This window comes from Tetrahymena thermophila (assembly GCF_000189635.1).
Source record: "Tetrahymena thermophila SB210 genomic scaffold scf_8254373, whole genome shotgun sequence".
Classification (NCBI taxonomy): domain Eukaryota; phylum Ciliophora; class Oligohymenophorea; order Hymenostomatida; family Tetrahymenidae; genus Tetrahymena; species Tetrahymena thermophila.
Window position 1 is genome coordinate 371,860 of NW_002476157.1, and position 19,971 is coordinate 391,830.

Genomic DNA, 19,971 nt, shown 5'->3' on the forward strand with positions numbered 1-19,971 from the left:
ATTAAAAGATGTCTTTGTCCAATTTTAGAAATTTTTATTTGATTTTTTAATTTTACTAAAAATATCATAAATATATTTCATATGACTTTTGGTTATTAAAGTATTTTAATTAATCAAAAGACATTAATCTGTAAATTAATCAATATCTAAAGATTAAATTACCATTTCGAAATAAATATCTATAAAAAGTTATTAAAGAATCTAAAAACAAAAATACTGATAATACTAAAATAAAAAATACTGCTATATATTACTATGTCTCATATTATATTTTATCAATGATATAAAATATAATTATAACTATTAATAATTTCCTGGTATTTTCATTTTAGTATAAATCTCATCAATGTATTTCATATGACTTTTGGTTATTAAATTATTTTAATTAATTAAAAGACATTCATATGTTTAATATCTAAAGATTAAATTACTATTTAGAAATAAATATCTATAAAAAGTGATTAAAGAAGCTAAAAACAAAAATACAGATAATACTAAAATAAAAAATACTGCTATATATTACTATGTCTTATATTATTTTTATCAATAAATAAAATATAATGATAACTATCAATAATTACCTGGTTATAAAACTATTTTTAATTTTTGAAAAATTTTAGAATAATTTTAAAGCATGTATGCAAATTTATTTATTATTTATTAAATAAATATTGATCTATTTACTTATTATTTATTCATATAACTATTTGGAATGAAATAATATTATTAATTTTGAAAAAATATACAAATTAATGATATAAATATAAACATCTATTGTAAGTTTATTAAACTTATACTTTACAAATTAATACAAATATTTTTTGATTACTTTTGAAAAACAAGGACTTAATGAATGGCTAACTGACTAAAAACTATAATTTGAAAACGCACAATATTAATTAGTTTATTTTAATAAATTATTTTTTTAATTGTTTTTTTTTTCGTTAGTTCATTCTTATTTAAAATATCATATAAAATTTTAATCAATGTTTTTCTAAGTTGCTGTTGTTGCTTATTCGGCATTTCCTGTATTTTCAGATTAAGGTTATGCTTATTGCTATTGCAGATGCTACTGCTGCTATTATTATTAATATATTTCATTCTAAGTATAATTTAACTAATATTATCCAGTACTTTGTTGTTATTATTGTTATTACTATTGGTTTGATCTTGAATACTATTGCTATAGTTGAGGCAGTTGCTAGCCAGCAAAATTTTAATTTGATTCTTAATTGCAAGCATTTGAAAACATTGTTTTTTCAAAGAAAGAAGAGGGAGAAGCTATTTCATTCTTCTAGTAGCTATTATTAGGTGCCTCAGAGTTAATATTTGCATTTATTGGAGCAACCTGTTAGAAAGATTTTAAAGAATTTACTCTATGGGAGAAATCCTGCTCTTAATTTAAAATACTATTGTAAGGATTTTATGCAGTTTATTAACTATACATATTTTGCTACCCCCCATATGAAGAAGTCCTATTAAGACTTAACTCTGTAGGGTATTAAGAAAACTATTAAAGATTATTGCTATACAAGTTAAATTAAGCTGGTTGTTATGGTGTTGGAGGAGGTGTATTCTTCATAGATACTTTATCATCTAAACCATTAAATTAGCCTTAAGGGTATCCAGTTTATCCTAAAAAATTACTATTTTATTGCATACTAAATTGATTTAAGAAGTTATTACTTGGGTTTATATTATATGAAGGATAGTTTCCTATAGCAGAACTAATAACCTCCATTTAATTTTGAATTTATTATGCTAATAGAGGATTTTAAGGATTACCTGCTGCATTCTTTTGTGATAAGAATGAGTTATTACTCATCATTGAGGAATTTCTGTTGCGACTATCATCACCCTAGTTTTGCTAATCATAATTTTAATATTTTATTAGGCTAGTAGGATCATCGAAATAGTTTAGCCCGAATGTGTTGTTAATTTGTTATGAAACAGTAGTATTATAAGGATTCTAATATTATGCTTAATACTATTACGATCCTTATGAATATTACTTTTGTAAGGTCTATTGAGCATTAAGCAGAGAGGAATCGTTTTCACTTGCAAAGAAATTAATTGCTCTATAATTATTTCCTGTATTGATAACAAGATTTTTACCTCTGCTTTAATCTATCTAGTTAATTTATTAATTAGGTTGTTATACTAATTGGTTTTGTGAAATAAGATTAGGAGCTTATTAAATTTAGTTTTGTTGTGGGTTAGCAGGATTTTGAGCAGGTTGCTATTCTTTTGCTTGTGCAGAAAGTTGAGGAGGGAAGGGTTATTTTTAATCTTATTTTGATTATTATTATTACGATGAAGGGCTATTATTAATAGGTTGAGTTGGTGCACTGCTTTTTTCATCTAACTTTTTCTAGTCTATTTTTTTAGCACTTGCCCCTTATGCTAAAATGGGGGATATTCCACCACTAATAGCTGCAGGCGAATGTAATCCTGGAATATTTCCTAAGCTCTTTTGAGAATTTATTTCAGCCAAAGAGCCTATATCATTTTGAGAAAGTCTCTAAGCTTATTAAACTTAACTCATTTACTACTAAGCTGGAATTTATTGCATGTTATCAAGAGTCTTTGAAATCTACTAATTAGAATAATTAGCCATCATATTAGCCTAACTCGCTAGATTAATACTTTACTGACTCTTAGATCCTTATTATTATTAATTAATTTGATTACTATTACCGATTAATGGCTATGATTGACTTTACTATTAATTCAGCTAGTAATTCTATTGCATTCTTAAATGTTATTATTGTTAAGACTAAGGGTGCTAAAGAACGTTTGAAAATAATTAAGGATTTTATTGCATTTACTGTAATGGAAGTTGATTATTTTAGTTTTAATAAATATTTTAAGATTAGATCCCATAATTAACTTACTAAATTGTATGCTACTAAGGTTATCCCTAGATCAAATTCTACTATTACTAAGGAAGATATTGTGCATTCTGCTAAGTTTGCTGCTGATTTTGTAATTAAATTTGGTTTTGTATTAATTAGTGTGGATTATTTTATTGCTATTAATACTAATTAGAATTTTAAAATATCTACTAAGATCCTAAACCTATTATTTAATTTTAATTTTAGAATTAATGCTATTGAAGCTTTTGATGATGCTATTACTAATATTATGGCTATTACTACTGCTATTGGACTTACTAGTGCTACTGCTATTAATATTACTGGATAGTATTGGTTTGATTTATTAATTGCTAAGCAGCTTAGTTAACAGGAGCTTACATATTTAAATATCCTTAATTAAGAGAATTACTTTATGCTTAATAGGGCTGAGATAGTAAGTTATTTTAAAATTAATTAAGCGGCGTATTATTAAAGTAAGGAGCTAAAGGTGGAGAAACTTTTGTAATATCATTAATAGGATTTTTAAGCTGTTCTAAAATTTATTGGTTTTATTTTTGTTAAGTATTCTATTGAGGTTGGTTAATTTATTGCTGCTATTACTAATAAATGATTTAGTCTAAATTTTTTATAGTAGAATTATCTAAAAATCCATTAAATTATTATTGGTATTAGGTAAGCAAAATGTTTTACTGCAATTGATTTTATTGCTGTTGAGCTTATTGTTATGGTGATTGCATAAAAGAAATCAAGTTATTATTTAAAATATTTCCTCCCTATATAATTTAATTTTAAATATCTTATTTTAGGTTTTTAGTGGTGTCTAACACTTCATCTAAAGGCTATCCTTTAGTTGTTTTCTTTCTTTTTTAAGTAGCCTAAGTAAGAGCTTCAGCTGCTGCAGACTAAACTTGCTCAGATTTTTATATGTTAGGTGAGGGTTGATTTAACTTTACATTCTTTTTAACTCCATGAATAGTTTCATAATAACTTTCTGGAGAATCTTCTATTACACTATTTATTATATCTTCTATTGCCTGCATACTTAACCCTGATAATTTAATCTCAACTTCTTTCAAAAAATCCATTTTTTCTTTAAATGACTTCTGATGTACTTCTAAAACTTGCTCTATGTAATTTGGAAACTCATTACTATAGCAAAAGCTATCATACATAAAACTTCCATATTGACTTTAAATATTATCATAAAAATTGATAAATTAACTAATTTAAATCACAAAAAGCTTACCTCATTTGATTCTTAAAACTCCACTTATTAAAATTATCTCCTGGCCAATAACATTCTGGCTTGGTCTTTAAGTGATCCATGAAAACTTATTTTGGATTTTCCTTTTGAATGATAAAAAATAATCAAATTAAAATATATATTTTTTATGATGAAATGGTTTAATTATATTTTTTTGAAAAATTACTGCTTATTTATTGTCTACAAAAGGATAGAGGGTAGAACTCTCTTTAAAGGAGTTGGAGAGTTAGGGATAAATAAGAGGACCTCTACGTTCGAGAGAAAGAGTAGTAGCAGGGTTTGTTACTGATTATTTGTACCACATATTTAATTAACCCCACACAAACAAAGATGTATATGTCTTTTTATCAGAATAAGCGGTAAACTCTTGTATGTTCCCTTGTTAGTCTTCATCAAATAATTCTACATTAATAATATCTTCTTTTTGAATAATTTGCTCCTCGCTTGTGAATTTCTTGTAACTATGTGTTTTAAAATACTTATGAGTGAAGGCATGGAAATGCAGAATCAAAGAAAGAGCATCTGACTGTAAATTGCAATTTTTCATTTATAAGAAAAAGTCACTTATAATTAGCACAACAACCCTTACTACAAGCAAGCCATGATCGAATTAGCCAAATTTCTAAAATATTTAGATCTTTTTAGTAGCATTAGTTATTATAATGTGGGCATACTCTACAAGTTAATAATTTATCACTTTACTATGAATTTATTGAAGAACTTCAAGTAAATCGTCTTTCAAGGTATTTTCTGTCTTAATCCAATAATTTTCTAAAAGTTGCTTTTATTTTAAAATAAAATTAAAAGATTTTCTTTTTTAAAATAATTTACATCATTTTGCATGTTAAGTAGAGGAGGACTTGAATCATTAATTTAATTAGTGTAGTATTTGATTTTGTCTATTGATATGACTATGTTTTATATTCTAGCATCCTTCCTTGATTATGCTAGGTACTTTAAATAGGGCAAATCTATTTTTTAGTTTATTTATTCCTAAGTTAGGTTAACAAGAGATTCCTCTTTTTGAACTTTCTTTTTTTCAGCTTCTACTAACTCCTCTAAGAACAAATCATATTCTTAGTTTATTATTCTAAGGACTAAGGCTGCCCATTTTTACAACCATTTAGGAGAATTTTCTCTAATGTTGCTTCTGAAGCTATACTACTCTAAAATATTCTAATTTTAAAATTTTAATTTTAATTTTTTTTTTTACAGAATATTTATAAAGTTTATCATTTTAAATTTAAAAAATAATTAAGTTAATTATATTTTTAAGAATTACTTCATCTTCTTCATTCAGTTCTTCAGTACAAGCAATGTAGAGAGTGTAAGTTCTATTCAAGAAGCAATGTATTTTTTCTAGTATTTAATTAAATTATTTTATATTACTGTTCGACAACTCTAGATATCTTCCTCTACACTTACTTGAACCACATAAGCAAATAGCTCTCTGTTTAATAGTATAAAATATTATGTAAATTGTTTTTATTTTTAAATAAGTAATCTACCTTATGCTCTTAAATGCTTTCAGTCACTGCCATGTAATCAAACGACCTTTTGTAAATAATATTTAATGAATTTAGTTTAATGAATTAAATTATTTATTTATTTACAGTTCCTCTCCGTACTCTATTGGATGCATAGCAAACATAGCAATAACATAATTTCCTGTGTTTGTGATTGTAGGCACTGTACCACAATTAGGTTCACAGGAGTGACTAAGTCGGCTGGAAAAATTTCCTTTCAATATTGGATCAACAAACTAATTAATAGTGCAATTTTACAAAATAATTAAATAAAATGAATAATTATTTATTTTTTATAAATTACTAATATATCATATCCCTTCGGATCATCCTTATGTATTTCTAGCATAATATTCCAGAAATCAGGAAGAATGTCTCTCTTATTGTTTTCTTTCATGTATTTTTTGATTGTATCTTGTTTTTCAAACCATCTCCAAGGTGGAAATATCTCTCCAATATATTCAGTGATGAACTCATTTTATTCTATACCTTTAGGGCTATTTAAATTTAATATTAATATAATTGTTAAATTATTAAATAAATTACTTAATGCAAATAAGACCCATCCCTTTTGTGTGAATTCTAAAAGCTTCACTGTAAAGATTTTCTGGATCAATATTTTAGTCAATTAGTGCTTTTTTAATGTACTTTATTGCCTTGATAATACTTTTAGCACATTTTCTGCTATCCTCGTTAAACTTAGGTTCAGCTATCTCAGCATCTTGCTCTTCAAGCCTTTATTTTTTATTTTAGCTTCTTTCTAATATAAAGTTGCAGCAATGAATAATATCCCATCCCTTATCTTTTTAAAGATTTATAGCTTTCATCAGCTAGAACTAAATGAACATATTTTTCTGCTCATCAGAATATCTTTCTGGCAAAATATAAAAAATATTCTTTTTAGTGTACAAGTCTATTCCCCAACACAAAGTTTCTTCAACATCTCTACCTACAACCTAATTATTAAAATTAGTTAAAAAATGTAATTATAACTAAAAAAAATAATTAAAATATTATTTTTCATTAAAAATTTATCAATTTACTTATCTTTCATTCTTAGAAATTTATTGGTTTTTACATTCACATTCAATGCACTCTACCCTGCTTGCCCTGTTTAAGCATTTACTATTCCATGTACATGCTTCTAAATTAAAATCTCCCATTTTTGAAAAGCTATTGCAAACACATTTTTTATCGCATTTAACAGGTTCTTTTTTAGATTTCAATTTTTCTTTAATTTATTTTTCAAATGAAGGTGGCTAAGGATCATATTCTGTAATTTGGATATAATTACGATAGGAAGTAGGTATAATTGGCCACTTTTTGACTTACATTTTATTATCTAGATCACCTCTTACTAGAGTGTGAATATCCTTCCTCTTTATAACTTCAATCTAGTTAATTGAATTATTTTTTTTGACAAACTCATAATAATCTTTAATCAAGTAAGTCATATATTGAAAAGATTAGACAGATTTACACCTAAATCTTAATGTATAGTTAAATAACTTTCTCATATCCCTATCAAACTCTTAAAATTCATAATATGTGTTGTTTTCTGCCTTTATATTTTTTTAATTTAAATAGAATTTACTTAAACGTTTTTGTTAAATAAAAATATTAATTGCAAAATAATTTTATTAATTCTTTCTTTCTTCACTTTTAGATAAAAATATGAATAAAATTGGTTTACCCTCGCACGTATTGCATCGATTGAGTTCATTTTAGTTTAAGTTAAACAGTTGAGTTAAGGTTATGGTATAATTTCAGAATAATTTATTTTTGAATAGCTAAAATCTTTGAGTGGGATTTAAAAATTAAAATCATTCAAAAAGAGTTGCTTAAAATATGATGAGAGGTTTGATGTTTCGATTTATCTTATTTCATCTTCATATGTAAACTAGTTGATATATTCTTCAAAAATGTCTTCATCTGAATTATTATCATCTACTTCTTCTAAAATCTACTGCTCATCTATTTGATCATCATCTTCTATATCCATTTAATCTTCTTCATTATTGGAATTCTATGATTATTGTGGGGAGATAATTACGGAGTTATTATTTTAGCTTTAACTAGCTTAAGAATTTGATCTATTCTAGCTGTTTTCTATTTAAACATTACTATTAATTTATTGGCAATCTCTCTCTGCAACATCATCATTATTATTTTATTTAGAATATCCCGAAACTTAAATTTCTATTGATTTATCATTCTAAAGCTATAATTTGATGTCACCGTTCTAAGATGCTGTAAAAGTTTGTGAGTTTTCATCATCTTATTGCTAACTTTATTCCATTAGATCATTTTTAATTGTATTATTCTACTAGTCAACTCCTTGCTGCTTTTAATTTTTTTACTAACACTTCGAAGGTGGTATCTTTTTTTTATTTTTATTTGAGGTACTTTTCTTCTTTTTATTCTTTTTAGAAGACTATGACTATATTGATTCTAAAATTACATCTTTATATTAATAAAGCTTAGTTTACTCGAACGGTAAGTAATATTACAATCTCCCATGCTTTTTAACTTTCTAAGTAATCATATTCGAAGGCTCAATTACTTCATCTATATGGTTTCCAGCAAATTTTTTACGAAGAAAAGAGTGAATATCACGCTCAATTGTATTATCTATAAGAGCTAGTAAATAGTCAGGAGCATCTGATCTGAATGGTATTTCAGTACTTTTTTTAGCTTAATCTGATGAGTAAGATGTTTGTTAATTTTGCTATGATTATTACTAAAAGGCTTAACTGTTACTATTTTCATTCACCATGCTTGTATTGTTAGTTGCTCCTCCTTCAAGGATTGAGCTTAATAATTTACTATTTGCATTAGAGGCATTTAAATTTTAACTGCTTCCTGCTTAATTTTAATTTCCATTATTTTTTCCTTTTCTACTTGCTGTGCTATTTTTTTCTGGTTAATCTGAAGAAAATTATTAATTGCTTCCTAAGGAAGGTCTACCTCTCTTCTTTTAAGGCTATTCTATAGTTACAGTAGGTTATACAAAATCACTTTCTTCTAAATTATTTTAATTTTCATGGTTTTTCTTTTGTTGCTTTGCTTATAGTTTATGGTCTTTAGCTCTTAAACCTTTTTAAGGTAATTCATTTCCAAATTACTGAGGTTAATTAACTAGAATTTTATAATTTATATTCTTTTTCCCTCTAGTCTTTTGGTCAAGCTACTCTTCCTTCATCATCTCTGCTACTTCGGCTTACTTTCTGGAAAGTTGCTTGGGTTTATTTTATTAGCTGCTAATGCTATTGCTTTTATTCCCATTCCTATTCTCTGCCTATGATCTAGTTTCTCTCTTTGGAAGATACTATTCAAATCTAAATGGTTAACTATTTCCTTGCTTCTTTTTTTCGGGTATTGCTAACACTAACTATTCCTTATCAGTTGGTATTTCAAGTTCCTCTTTTAATATAAATAAATATATATTTAAAGTAAAAAAATTTAATTTAGATAGTTTATAATAATAAAATGTGATTTAAATTGCTATTTTTGTAAAAAAATGTTTATTTATGTCCTTGTAAGGTGTCCTTAAATTGAACAATACTATTTCGCTAATGACTTAGCATTTTTCTTATTTATTCTACTTTGTCAGATAAATGCAAATAAGCTAATAATAACGATTTTAAATTTTTAATATATATAATTAAATTGCAAAAATGAGTGACAAAATACTTTAAATTATCTCTATTTATTATATTATCAACAGCTTAGAGTGCTTCTCCATCTTTTTTTAGAATTTTTCTTCCAAGTTTAATAAATTTTTATGTTTTGATTTGTTTTTGCTAACAAATTGGTATACATTAATAATTTGCTAATTAGCACAGATTTGATGATAATCAATCAATCACACTAATAAATTTCTTTTGTAAAAAATTTATTTTATTAAAATTTTTTGAAATACCTTGCATTTTTTGGGACTACTCATCTACAGTCAATAATTATTAATCTTTTTTTTAATCATTCAGTTAGGGTTATTCATTTTCGATTAGCTTATTTTCTTCATTTGATTATAAACTATTAAAAAAAACACTAAGAGTTAAAAATAGAATTATAATTTAAATTTAAAAATGAAAAAAATTGTAATTTGACTTAATTTATAAAAAATTTATACATTTAGTTAATTTGGTTGGTTTCTTTAGAAGCTGTATTTTCTGTATTTAAAGCTATTTGCTAATCAATCTGCGTTTATTCGACATTTTGGTCTTTTTAGATTTCACTAATAAGCGTAGATTATTCTTATTATGGGATTTATGTTTATAAATTTTAATTTTCCTATGCAATTTAGGATATATCCATTTTAAAAATCAACTATATAATGAATCAATGCTTATATAACTATGACACTCTAATTGCTTATTTATCTTTAGCTAGCTAATTGATATGTATTAACCCTGTTTATTTTATTGAATATGAACTTCTTTTAAATATCACAAACAATTACTGTGAAAGAGTTAGCTCCTATTCCTTATAATATATGTATATAAATTATGATTTTTTTGCTTATATTTTTAAAAAGTATTTTTTCTTAAATTCATTCTTTTTTTACTTACCCTTAAGATAAATTTCTTTAATATTTCTTATAGATAAATAGATAAAATATCAAAAGGGTTGCATGCATATTTGGCGGCTTACTTTTTTTCCGAAGCGCTCATAATTAAATTGTTTTTCATATCTAAATCAGAACATTAACTACTTTATAATAAGTTTTATTTATAGAATTATGAAAACTATTTACATTTCCATCTTATATTTTTAATATAAAATAAAGTAATTTTTATAATTTAATGCAATTTAAAATATAATAAAACATTTCTACCTGCCTCATTTCTAAATAAATCAAATTTCATATTCATTTTTTATATTTTATTATTTAAATCAAACTTAAGAAAAACATCAAATAATTCTTTAAATTATTTTAAATATTCAATAACCAAACATTTTTATTGCAGTAATTTATGATAGTAAAGAAAAATTAAGAATTTTCATTAAATTGCAAATAAGTTAACAATTCTAAATTAATATTTGTACAAAAAAAAATAAAGTTTTCCCAAAAAAAATTAAATAAACAAACACTATTTATGTTCAAAAAGGAACTAAACTATTTTAGAATAAACTATTATATTAAAAATAATATTTCATTTTGAAACTTTATTTCTAAAAAAGATTTAGTGCAAAAAAAAACAGAAACATTACATAAGGTTAAAATAAAACTTATTTAAATTTAAATTTCTCAAAATTTTGTTGACAGCTTTAAGCAAATTAATCAATCAGATTGTATTCTTATTGATTTTAAGAAGAATTTTACTAGATTAAGAAAGTTTACAAAGATTTTTTATAATTTAATAATATATATTTAGAAATTAAAAAATTTATTTAAAAAATAATTTTGAAATTTTTAATTTAAGAATTAAATTCTAATAAAATGTTATTTACATACTTAATTAAAATCTAACTAACTAATCAGATAAATTTTAGATAATTTTTTTTATTGAAATAATCTTAGATTTATTAATTTTAATTATTTAAAATAATACTTTTATTAATTTATATAAATGAGACTAACTATAATAAATTAGAACAAATTAAAATTTATTTTATCACTCCTTTTTTTGATTACTATCTTAATAATCTTTGGTGTGTTGCACATCATCATGTTAAGGTTGCTATTATTAATTTTCTCTTTCAAGTGATTTTTACCAGTCTGAATTATAATATTTTTCAAACATTTCTTCATCCTTTTTTGGATTTATATATTTATTCGTTATTTCTGCTCTATATTCTTCGAAATGTTTCACAATGTCTCTTGCAGTTTACTAATCAACTCCATTTTTCATAAAAGCCTTTTCCATACATTCCATAGCTAAATCGAAATAGTGATTAGTAATTTTAAGTGCTCTGTGTGAAACTCTCAAATTTCTTCCTGCATATGGGAAAGGACCTCCTAAAGAATTCACTGCGTAAGCTTAGCTACCAGGAACATATTTTTTTTCATCTTTCCATATGAAATAATGCTCTAATTCAGGGTTTTCTCTCATCATCATTTTAAAATCTCTCATTGATTTTTCAACAACTGATTTGCCACCAGCTCTTTCAAATAATGTATTTCCTGTTCCTACATTTTTGTTAAACCAAAAAGTGTAGCTCAGAGTTTAATTCAATTACTTAGATTTTATCATGAATTTATTTACAAATTTAAGCTAATTAATCAACATTTAACTTGCTATTTTTACCCTATTGCTATAAAATTTAGATGGATCAAATCCTGATTATTTCTACTAGTTAATAATTATTTATTATTTTTTAATTAAATTTTTTGCGATAATTCACTGAATATGTATTATTAAATTACAATAAATTTGTTAATTTAACAAATTTTTATTGTATCTTATCTAATATTGAATAAACAACAATAAAAATAGAATAAAGTTAGATTAATTATTAAATTTAAAAAAATTGATATCTAAAAATTTTATAAAAAATTAACTTAAAAATAGCTGTTAAAACATCAATATTTTTTTAAATTTTCATAATTAATTTATGTTGTTATTTCAAAGTTAACAAGCTTAAAAGTATTTTTTTAAAAAGAAACTCAACATTCTGTATCTTAGCCTCTTCAGTCAATATATTATACTAATTTTAAAATACTTAAATTTTTTATTTTATTATTTCATCAAACAATATTATGTATGAATAGGGTATTGTTTGTTCATCATTTAAATTTTGTTAGAAAGAGCGCTTAATATTTTAAAATGAATTATTTTTTTCAATTTTTTTTATTTAATAAGAAATATTTATTATTTGTTTTATGCAATGTTATGCTTGATGGATGCCATTAATTTGATGGAAAAAAAAAAAAATATAATTTACTTAACAACATTTTATTTAAATTGTTAACAACTATATTCCTTTTTTGGCAATTTGAAATATCAAACAAAGCTTTTAACTAACTCTCTTTTGGGTTTTACTAGTAAAGAAATTTAATGGAGAAGGAAGAAGAAAAGAAAGGAGGAGACGATTCAAAACAGAGTGTAGTTGATGAATAGGAATCTGACTACTCTGTCATGAGCAGCCTCTATAAAGATGCGAAACTCACATAGGGTTTTTTTGGAAAAAATTAAGAAGTGAATCACTTAACAATGATATTAAACTCAATTCATCACTTTTCAGGAAGAGAAGAAGACTATGAAAATTTTTACAATCGATATGTAAATGACTACGATATAGAAATAGAAAGTCAATAGACTCCATGCTTAGATATAACTGACAAAAACTGGTAAAATTACTCGAACAATAAAGAAAACTATCAGAAATTTTAGTAGTATTTTGGGTCTAAATGGGAGCTAATGGGAAAGAAAAACATTCTTAAAATATACCTACCTGTTTTGACTAAAAATCCTTCATGTGGTTTCTTCCATCCACTGATAAAAATGGGACATACTTGTTATTTAGAGGATACTACTGAAATAACTAACACACTCTCAGTTTGGGCATGCTGCTATTTTTAGAAGCCAGATTATTTTAATATTGTTACCTTTAAGAAAGGAGATGAAGGTGAAGGATTAGAAAATATTTTTGATAAGCTTAGAGAATCGAGAGAAATGTAAACACTAGAGTTTATTAGTGGAACGCATGAAGAAAGGATTAACAAGTTGTTCCAGTCAAAGGAATTTTATCAGTAAATTCTATTCTAATTAATACAATTTTTTTTTTCTATGAAAGATCATTAATGAATAAGATTTTAACTTAGTGCTTGAATATACGTAATAAGTTTATGATTGTTTTAATAAATGAGTGACATAATATGAATCTAATATGATCTTATTAAAATTGTGTTTTGTACCATTTTTTTAAAAGATTTTTATAAATCCCCAATTAGCATCAAAAAACTATCTAAGAAACTAGAAATTTGCTTAATCAGCTCACTATTCATACTTTAAATTATTTCTATATAAATGCATAAATTTCTTTTTTATTTAATGTAAATACATAGTCTTTGTTCTGGCTACTAGAAAAATGATGATACATTGAAACAATTAACAATTTCGGTATGTAGTTTATACCTAGATAAACCTTGCTTTGCTACTATGCATTTAGTTGAAGCATGTGAAGGTTTGAGATAAACACTACAAATGCTATCTAAGGAAGGTGATAAAGAAGATGCTATCTTTCAATTTTATTTAGGGATATGTGCAACTTATGTGTCAATAGGTATGCCTAAAGTTAGCAAGCTTATAGCTCCTACTAATCTCCCTCCATGGAGCACTATTTATAATAAAACTCTACTTAGCCATGATGAGCATGTATTACTCTTAGTTTATGCATGCACGAAGCTCTATTATATGTACAAGGGTTTCAAAAATTATGAAATAATTCGATGGGTAGCTGCATCAGAATTGAATTTAACAAAAAACTGAATGAAAAAGAAGAAGAAGAAGAAAAAATTGGAAATGCTATTAAAATAGATATCGCCTAATCAATTTTTTCAAACTTAAAACAAAAGATATTTTTTTAATTTTACTTCAAATGTAGTAATAAAAATCATATCCACGCTTACTTTAATTAGAAATTAAAATTCTAAATTAGATTAAATATAATTTCGCGAGATTACCAAATTATTGTTTGGTATTTATTTTAAGCAGAGTGGTGTTTTAATTTACAAATTCAATTTCATATAAAAGAAATTTATATCTTGAGGGGGATTAAATGTGTGTAAAAATATAAATCATAACTTTAATTATGTCAAAAAAATTTTAACTGTATTTATTTAGTTTAATATATTTCAATTATAAAAGAAATTGCAGCCAAAAGGTACAGACCTCTCGATCTCTTTATTTATTTCAATTAATTTTTTTAGGTTGCACGAATTTTATTTTGATTAAATTACCGGCCATCTGGTATGAAGAAAATTGTAAAATTAAAGTAAAACATGTGAGAGCTCCTTTCTTTTTATAAATATAAGTAAAAACTTATTAGAAGTAAAAATAGCAAATTAAAGTGAATTAGTACAACTTAACCTTAAATTTTAATTAGCACATCTCTATATAAATGTATGTAAGAGTATGTATGATAAATAAATAATAAAATGCTTAATTAAAATTTTATTATTAGCTGATTATTTTTATACATTAAATTAGCTTGTTGATTTTGTCTTTCTTTTTTCACTCATAAATTTCAATACCTTGTTTATCCGTTATTTTCATGAATTTAATATGGCAATTTTTATAATTAGTAAGTGAATTAATAAATGAACTAATAAATGAATTATATATAATTTAATGCAATTAATAAATAATTGGTAATATTTTTTGTTAAGTTACATATGATAATTTTAATATATATTTTTATTGAATAATTGAGAGTTAAGATTTAATAGAAGATAGAGATTTAGATAGTTATTTACTTTGTTAGTTAGTTAGACAGATGAAATTTTGATTTTTTTTGTTATTGCTTATTTGATTGATTGCTTGCTGACAATTTTATTAATATATTTATTTATTTGATAAAGATATTTTTGAAAACATTAAATCAAGGTCAATTAAATTTGGATGATATTACCAAATATTTATTTTCTTGACTATAGCACAACATATTTTTTTTTTTTTTTTTCATTATTTAATGTCTTCAAGTTGAGGATTGTTAATTCCTTCGAATCCATTTTATTCAAGCCAAGCTTGGCTATATATTTTAGAAAGGTATTTAACACCAGCATCTGGGCAAACAGTCACAATAGTTGCAGGTCCATCTAAAGTAGAAGCTAATTTGAGAGCTGCTGCTACGTTCAAACCAGAACTACCGCCAACCATCAAACCTTCAAACTTTGTAAGTTTATAGCAGGTTTCAAAAGCAGTCTTATCGTCCATTTATACGCATTGATCAATTAAATCAATATCCATAGCAAGAGGAATAGTATCTTTACCTACACCTTCTACTTAGAACTTTCCAGGAGTAATAAGTTCACGAGTCTTCCAATATTGGTAAAAGACACTGCCATAAGGATCAGCTAAAACAGTCTAAACTCTTCCTTCGCTTACCTCCTTAAGATATTTAGAAGTTCCAGAAATAGTACCTCCAGTAGAACCAGCAGCAACGAAATAATCAATATTACCTGAAGTTTAATTCCAGATTTCTGGTCCTAGGGAGTTATAGTAAGCAAGAGGATTTAAAGGGTTATCATATTAATCAATATCATAATAATCGGGATTAGCTTTACACATGTTAGTAGCCATATTCATATAATGGTCAGGAGAGTCAGCAGAAACGTTTGAAGGTCCAACAATAACTTCAGCTCCAAAGGCTTTAGGAGCATCTTATTTCTCCTTACTACATTTAGTATTAGTAATAACCTTGCATTTGTATCCTCTTTAAGCAGCAATAAAGGCTACTGAACAAGCAGTGTTACCAGAAGAGGCAGCAACTACAGTCATTCCTTTTCTAAGTTTACCTTCAGATTCAGCTGTATCGAAAATATATTTAGCGATTCTATCTTTGATAGATCCAGTAGGGTTCATGTATTCGGCTTTGACATAAATCTTGATTCCCTTTTCACGATAAGGATTGATTTTTTTCAATTCAATAAGGCCAGTGTTGCCAATCATTTGTTCAATAGTGTCTCCGTTTCTTTGTCTCATTTGGATTTAGAATATGTTTGTATGTATTTAATATTAGATTTAGATTTAGGATAAGTAGGGTTTCAGTCTTTTGTTTGTTCAATCAATGAAATCGGTTGAGTGATTAATTAAGATTGTGAAGTATAAATTAGTAGATCTTAAAAAAAGATATATTTTTTGATTTTTTTGATGATAAATATCCTTTCTTTTTTTAAAAGGCTTTTTTTTTAATTTGCTTTTTTTTTGTTTGATTTTAATTACAATTATTTTGGTACGCCTTTTAGGTGAATATATATAGGCAGTAATTGGTCTACTAAAACTTTGCTTTTTTGAGTATACCCAAATTGAAAGGCAATTTAGAAAATACTAAGGCAATTATTATTCAAAAATGAATGAATTAGGTAGAGATAAAAAATAAAATGATGAATTAAATGACGAATAAATACAACTAAAATGAATTTAATGGAATTAAAATTATTATTTTTACTGATTTTTTTTGTGTAAAAAATGCTTTAAATATTGCTAAATAATACATAGTACAATTTTTTTCAAATGATTTTTAGACAATTATTTACACCTCTAACTTTTTTAATTCAAAATCATGTACTATTTTGACTAGAAATTTCATGTATCAAATAAACTAGTATTTTTAAAGAATAAGTTTTTATTAATACAATTAGAATCAAAAAATTTAAATAAAAATTAAATATAAAAGTCAGTATGATACGTGAACAAACCGTCAATTTAAGAAGTCCTTGTAATACTTTAAGAATCACCACTATGTACAATTATGGTATGACGCAATCAACTAAAAAACATACTCATAATATCTAACATAATTAATTATATTCTTTTATTAACATTTTCAATGACAATTAATATCTTTTGTCATATTAAGCTTGACTTTCAAAATAATGAAATCATATACCATCAATTAAGGTGATCTTTTTTATTAATCTCGTCAAATTTTAGGGCCCCGTTCATAAATTTATTTACATCTCGAACAAAATAAAAAATAAAAATTATAATCAAGGCTATTTGTAAGGTATCACGTAAAAATTGTGTGTATTTTCGAAACATCAAGAGAAAAACTTAAATTGTTAATCAATTAATTCATTTAATTCTATCTTTAGTGAGCAGAATTTCTAATCATGAAAATATATTTATAGTTTTTTATTATGAAAACTAAAACAATTTATTTTGCTTTTAATAGAACATTACTCAAAAATACTAAAAATATAAAAGGACATAAATGAAAATTCAAATATAATGCTTGAAAAAGTATTTTGAATTTTCAGAGTTATTTATTTGTTAAAAGACAGACAAAAAAAGCTTATTAAGAGCTAAAGGAAGAGTTATATAATGGCAATATTTTTGTTTACTCTTCTCACAGATTAATTTTTTATTTCAGACTTTGTCTGTTATTAATCACAATACTATCTTATAAAAGTTCAAATTTGCAAAGAAATATCATCTTCCCCACTATTTTTTATCACTTTCTAATTATCTTTTTTCTTTAATAACTTTACTTTCTGTTTTAGTTTTGCAAATGAATACTTACACTAAACACAAATTAAAACCATAATCAACTCAACCTTCCTCAAAATATTATAAAAACTCTTTTTCCTCCCCAAATTCACTTTTTTAAGGCAAGCAATCTTTACTTTATTTCTTCAAAAAATTAATAAACTCCTACCTTTCTTATTTTAGAACAATTAAAAACAATCTGATAAAATCTATTTGAGACACTAAGTTCAACTGAAATTTTGTTTATTTTTACGTTAATGGAGTAATTCAGTCTATTTTGGTGAGGATTATGGCTATTTACATAGTTTTTACTAAAGTCTTCATTTTTAATAGCTATTTTTATAAAAGATTTTTATTTTTCCCTTTAATTAAATATTGGTATTGCTTGATAAATTTACAATGCGACATTAATAAAGCATGATTTAGGTTACTAATTTATATTGATTAAATTTTGGGGAAATTTTTAATTTTTCAAAGTAATATAAATATCCTATCATTTATAACAAACAATTTTCAAATTAATTTATTTGATTTAAGTTAAGCCTAAAACCTAAATTAAATTAATTTGCATGGCAATCAAAATTTAAGGATATAAAATAAAAGAAATACTGCACTTTACTTTAACCTGCTTATATTTGCTCCAAAATATAATTAACACATAAGACATTAATTCTGAACAATAATTTCTTAAAAAAATTAAATAACTTGATTGTAATTATACAGATAGATTGTTACTTATTTTGATTTCAAAACCTGAAAAATATCTCTTTTTCTAAATTTAGTTTGAAATGCTATATAATTAATTACATTAATATTTGAATTACTAATAGATATTTTTTTTTAATTTACCAAAAATAAAACGATCTATAATAGTTAAATCTTTTATTTATTTAAAAAAAATATTGATAATTATTAATTAAGACAAGAGATGTTGTCATTTATCAATTTTTTTAAGCCTTGATATACATTTAATTTTATTTAATATTTTTTCATGTAATATTCAATTAAACTCCTTATATTTTTTAAACAATCTAATTGTAAAGCTCAAAGTAAACTTTTTTGAAGCACTAATAATTCTTTTACCAAGTGTTACGTCAACAAAAGTAAATGTAAATTAAATTTTGATTTTCTAAATTCTATTTTTGTAACTCTCATATTTAGCAAAAGAAATTAAAATGTAAAGAGTTCTGATTTCTCAATTAATTAAGGGTTTATATTACAAATATTATATGTAGTTAATCCTCATTAATTAAGACCAAAAAAAAACATTTTTTTAATATTCTGGCCTTTAATATATTTATATTTATAATTTTTTTTAAAAAGGCTTTTATTTATATAAAAGGACAAAAGTGAAGAATGCAAAATTGCCAATTTATTTAATTGATGAGAAATATTGTTAAAATAAAGTAATTAAATAAAATAAATTCAAGGTAAAAAAGAAATGTAACATCTTAGTATTTAAATGAAATTTTAAGATAAAATTATATTAGTTATAAAATTTGTACTTTTTTTCTACTTCAAAGTAGCAATTTTTGTGTAAAAATAAGAAATATTTAACATTCGTTAAAAATTATATAAAAGAATTGAATAATTTATAGATGTAATAATAATAGTAAATTTACATATCTATCTCAGAAGTATTTATGTAATTCTTTTATTATTCTTTAAAAATTTTTATTATTATAATAATAACAATAAAATAATTAACTATTATTTTTATATGATAGATGTTCTATATTTCACATTATCTTTAAAAATTAAAATAGGTTTTGATTTTAAATTATTTAATAAATCATTTTCGTTTAAAAATTTTATTTGATTTGCCAATTTTTAGTTAACAACTTTAAATATTATTATATTTTGTTTTTCAAATATGATGATTCCTTCGTATTCTATTTTTTGAAGTCATCAATCATTCTATTACTTACTTGTACTATATATTCATAAATAAAATAACTTATTTTAGAATATTCAAATTAATTTTAGTAAAAAAATCATTTTATAAATAATTTTACAATTAATTATCTTCTAATTAAAAGAATGAATGAATGTTTTGTTTTATGTAAAATTTTTAACTTAAAAAACTTTTAGGTGAAAAAATAGATTATCTTTTTCTCAAATTAAAAAATAAAAAAAATCAAATTTAGTTA

At 24.0% G+C, this 19,971-nt stretch overlaps 5 protein-coding genes across 5 annotated transcripts; 2 read left to right on the forward strand and 3 right to left on the reverse strand. All coding sequences in view use genetic code 6, as the record gives it.

Moving 5' to 3' along the window:
• Positions 1–967: 967 nt before the first annotated feature.
• On the reverse strand, positions 968–9,983 carry TTHERM_00239400 (SET domain protein; the record flags this gene model as incomplete). Its single annotated transcript, XM_001024864.3, has 13 exons — positions 968–4,064; positions 4,123–4,223; positions 4,307–4,921; positions 4,972–5,316; positions 5,423–5,590; positions 5,649–5,694; positions 5,754–5,902; positions 5,971–6,163; positions 6,213–6,622; positions 6,710–7,228; positions 7,360–9,089; positions 9,589–9,701; positions 9,799–9,983. The coding sequence occupies 13 exons, from the start codon at positions 9,981–9,983 to the stop codon at positions 968–970; spliced, it is 7,671 nt and encodes a 2,556-aa protein (XP_001024864.2).
• A 1,189-nt stretch (positions 9,984–11,172) lies between these two features.
• Positions 11,173–12,002, reverse strand: TTHERM_00239410 (protozoan/cyanobacterial globin family protein). Its single transcript, XM_001024865.2, has one exon. The coding sequence runs from the start codon at positions 11,897–11,899 to the stop codon at positions 11,285–11,287; it is 615 nt and encodes a 204-aa protein (XP_001024865.2). The 5' UTR covers positions 11,900–12,002; the 3' UTR covers positions 11,173–11,284.
• A 665-nt stretch (positions 12,003–12,667) lies between these two features.
• TTHERM_00239420 (hypothetical protein) lies at positions 12,668–14,101 on the forward strand (the record flags this gene model as incomplete). The annotated part of the gene is made up of 2 exons (XM_001024866.2): positions 12,668–13,362; positions 13,678–14,101. The coding sequence occupies 2 exons, from the start codon at positions 12,668–12,670 to the stop codon at positions 14,099–14,101; spliced, it is 1,119 nt and encodes a 372-aa protein (XP_001024866.2).
• A 109-nt stretch (positions 14,102–14,210) lies between these two features.
• On the forward strand, positions 14,211–15,035 carry TTHERM_000239429 (transmembrane protein, putative; the record flags this gene model as incomplete). The annotated part of the gene is made up of 1 exon (XM_012800222.1): positions 14,211–15,035. One exon carries the CDS (start codon positions 14,211–14,213, stop codon positions 15,033–15,035), a length of 825 nt encoding a protein of 274 aa, XP_012655676.1.
• Positions 15,036–15,292: 257 nt separating this feature from the next.
• TTHERM_00239430 (cystathionine beta-synthase) lies at positions 15,293–16,315 on the reverse strand (the record flags this gene model as incomplete). Its single annotated transcript, XM_001024867.1, has 1 exon — positions 15,293–16,315. The coding sequence occupies one exon, from the start codon at positions 16,313–16,315 to the stop codon at positions 15,293–15,295; it is 1,023 nt and encodes a 340-aa protein (XP_001024867.1).
• Positions 16,316–19,971: the final 3,656 nt, after the last annotated feature.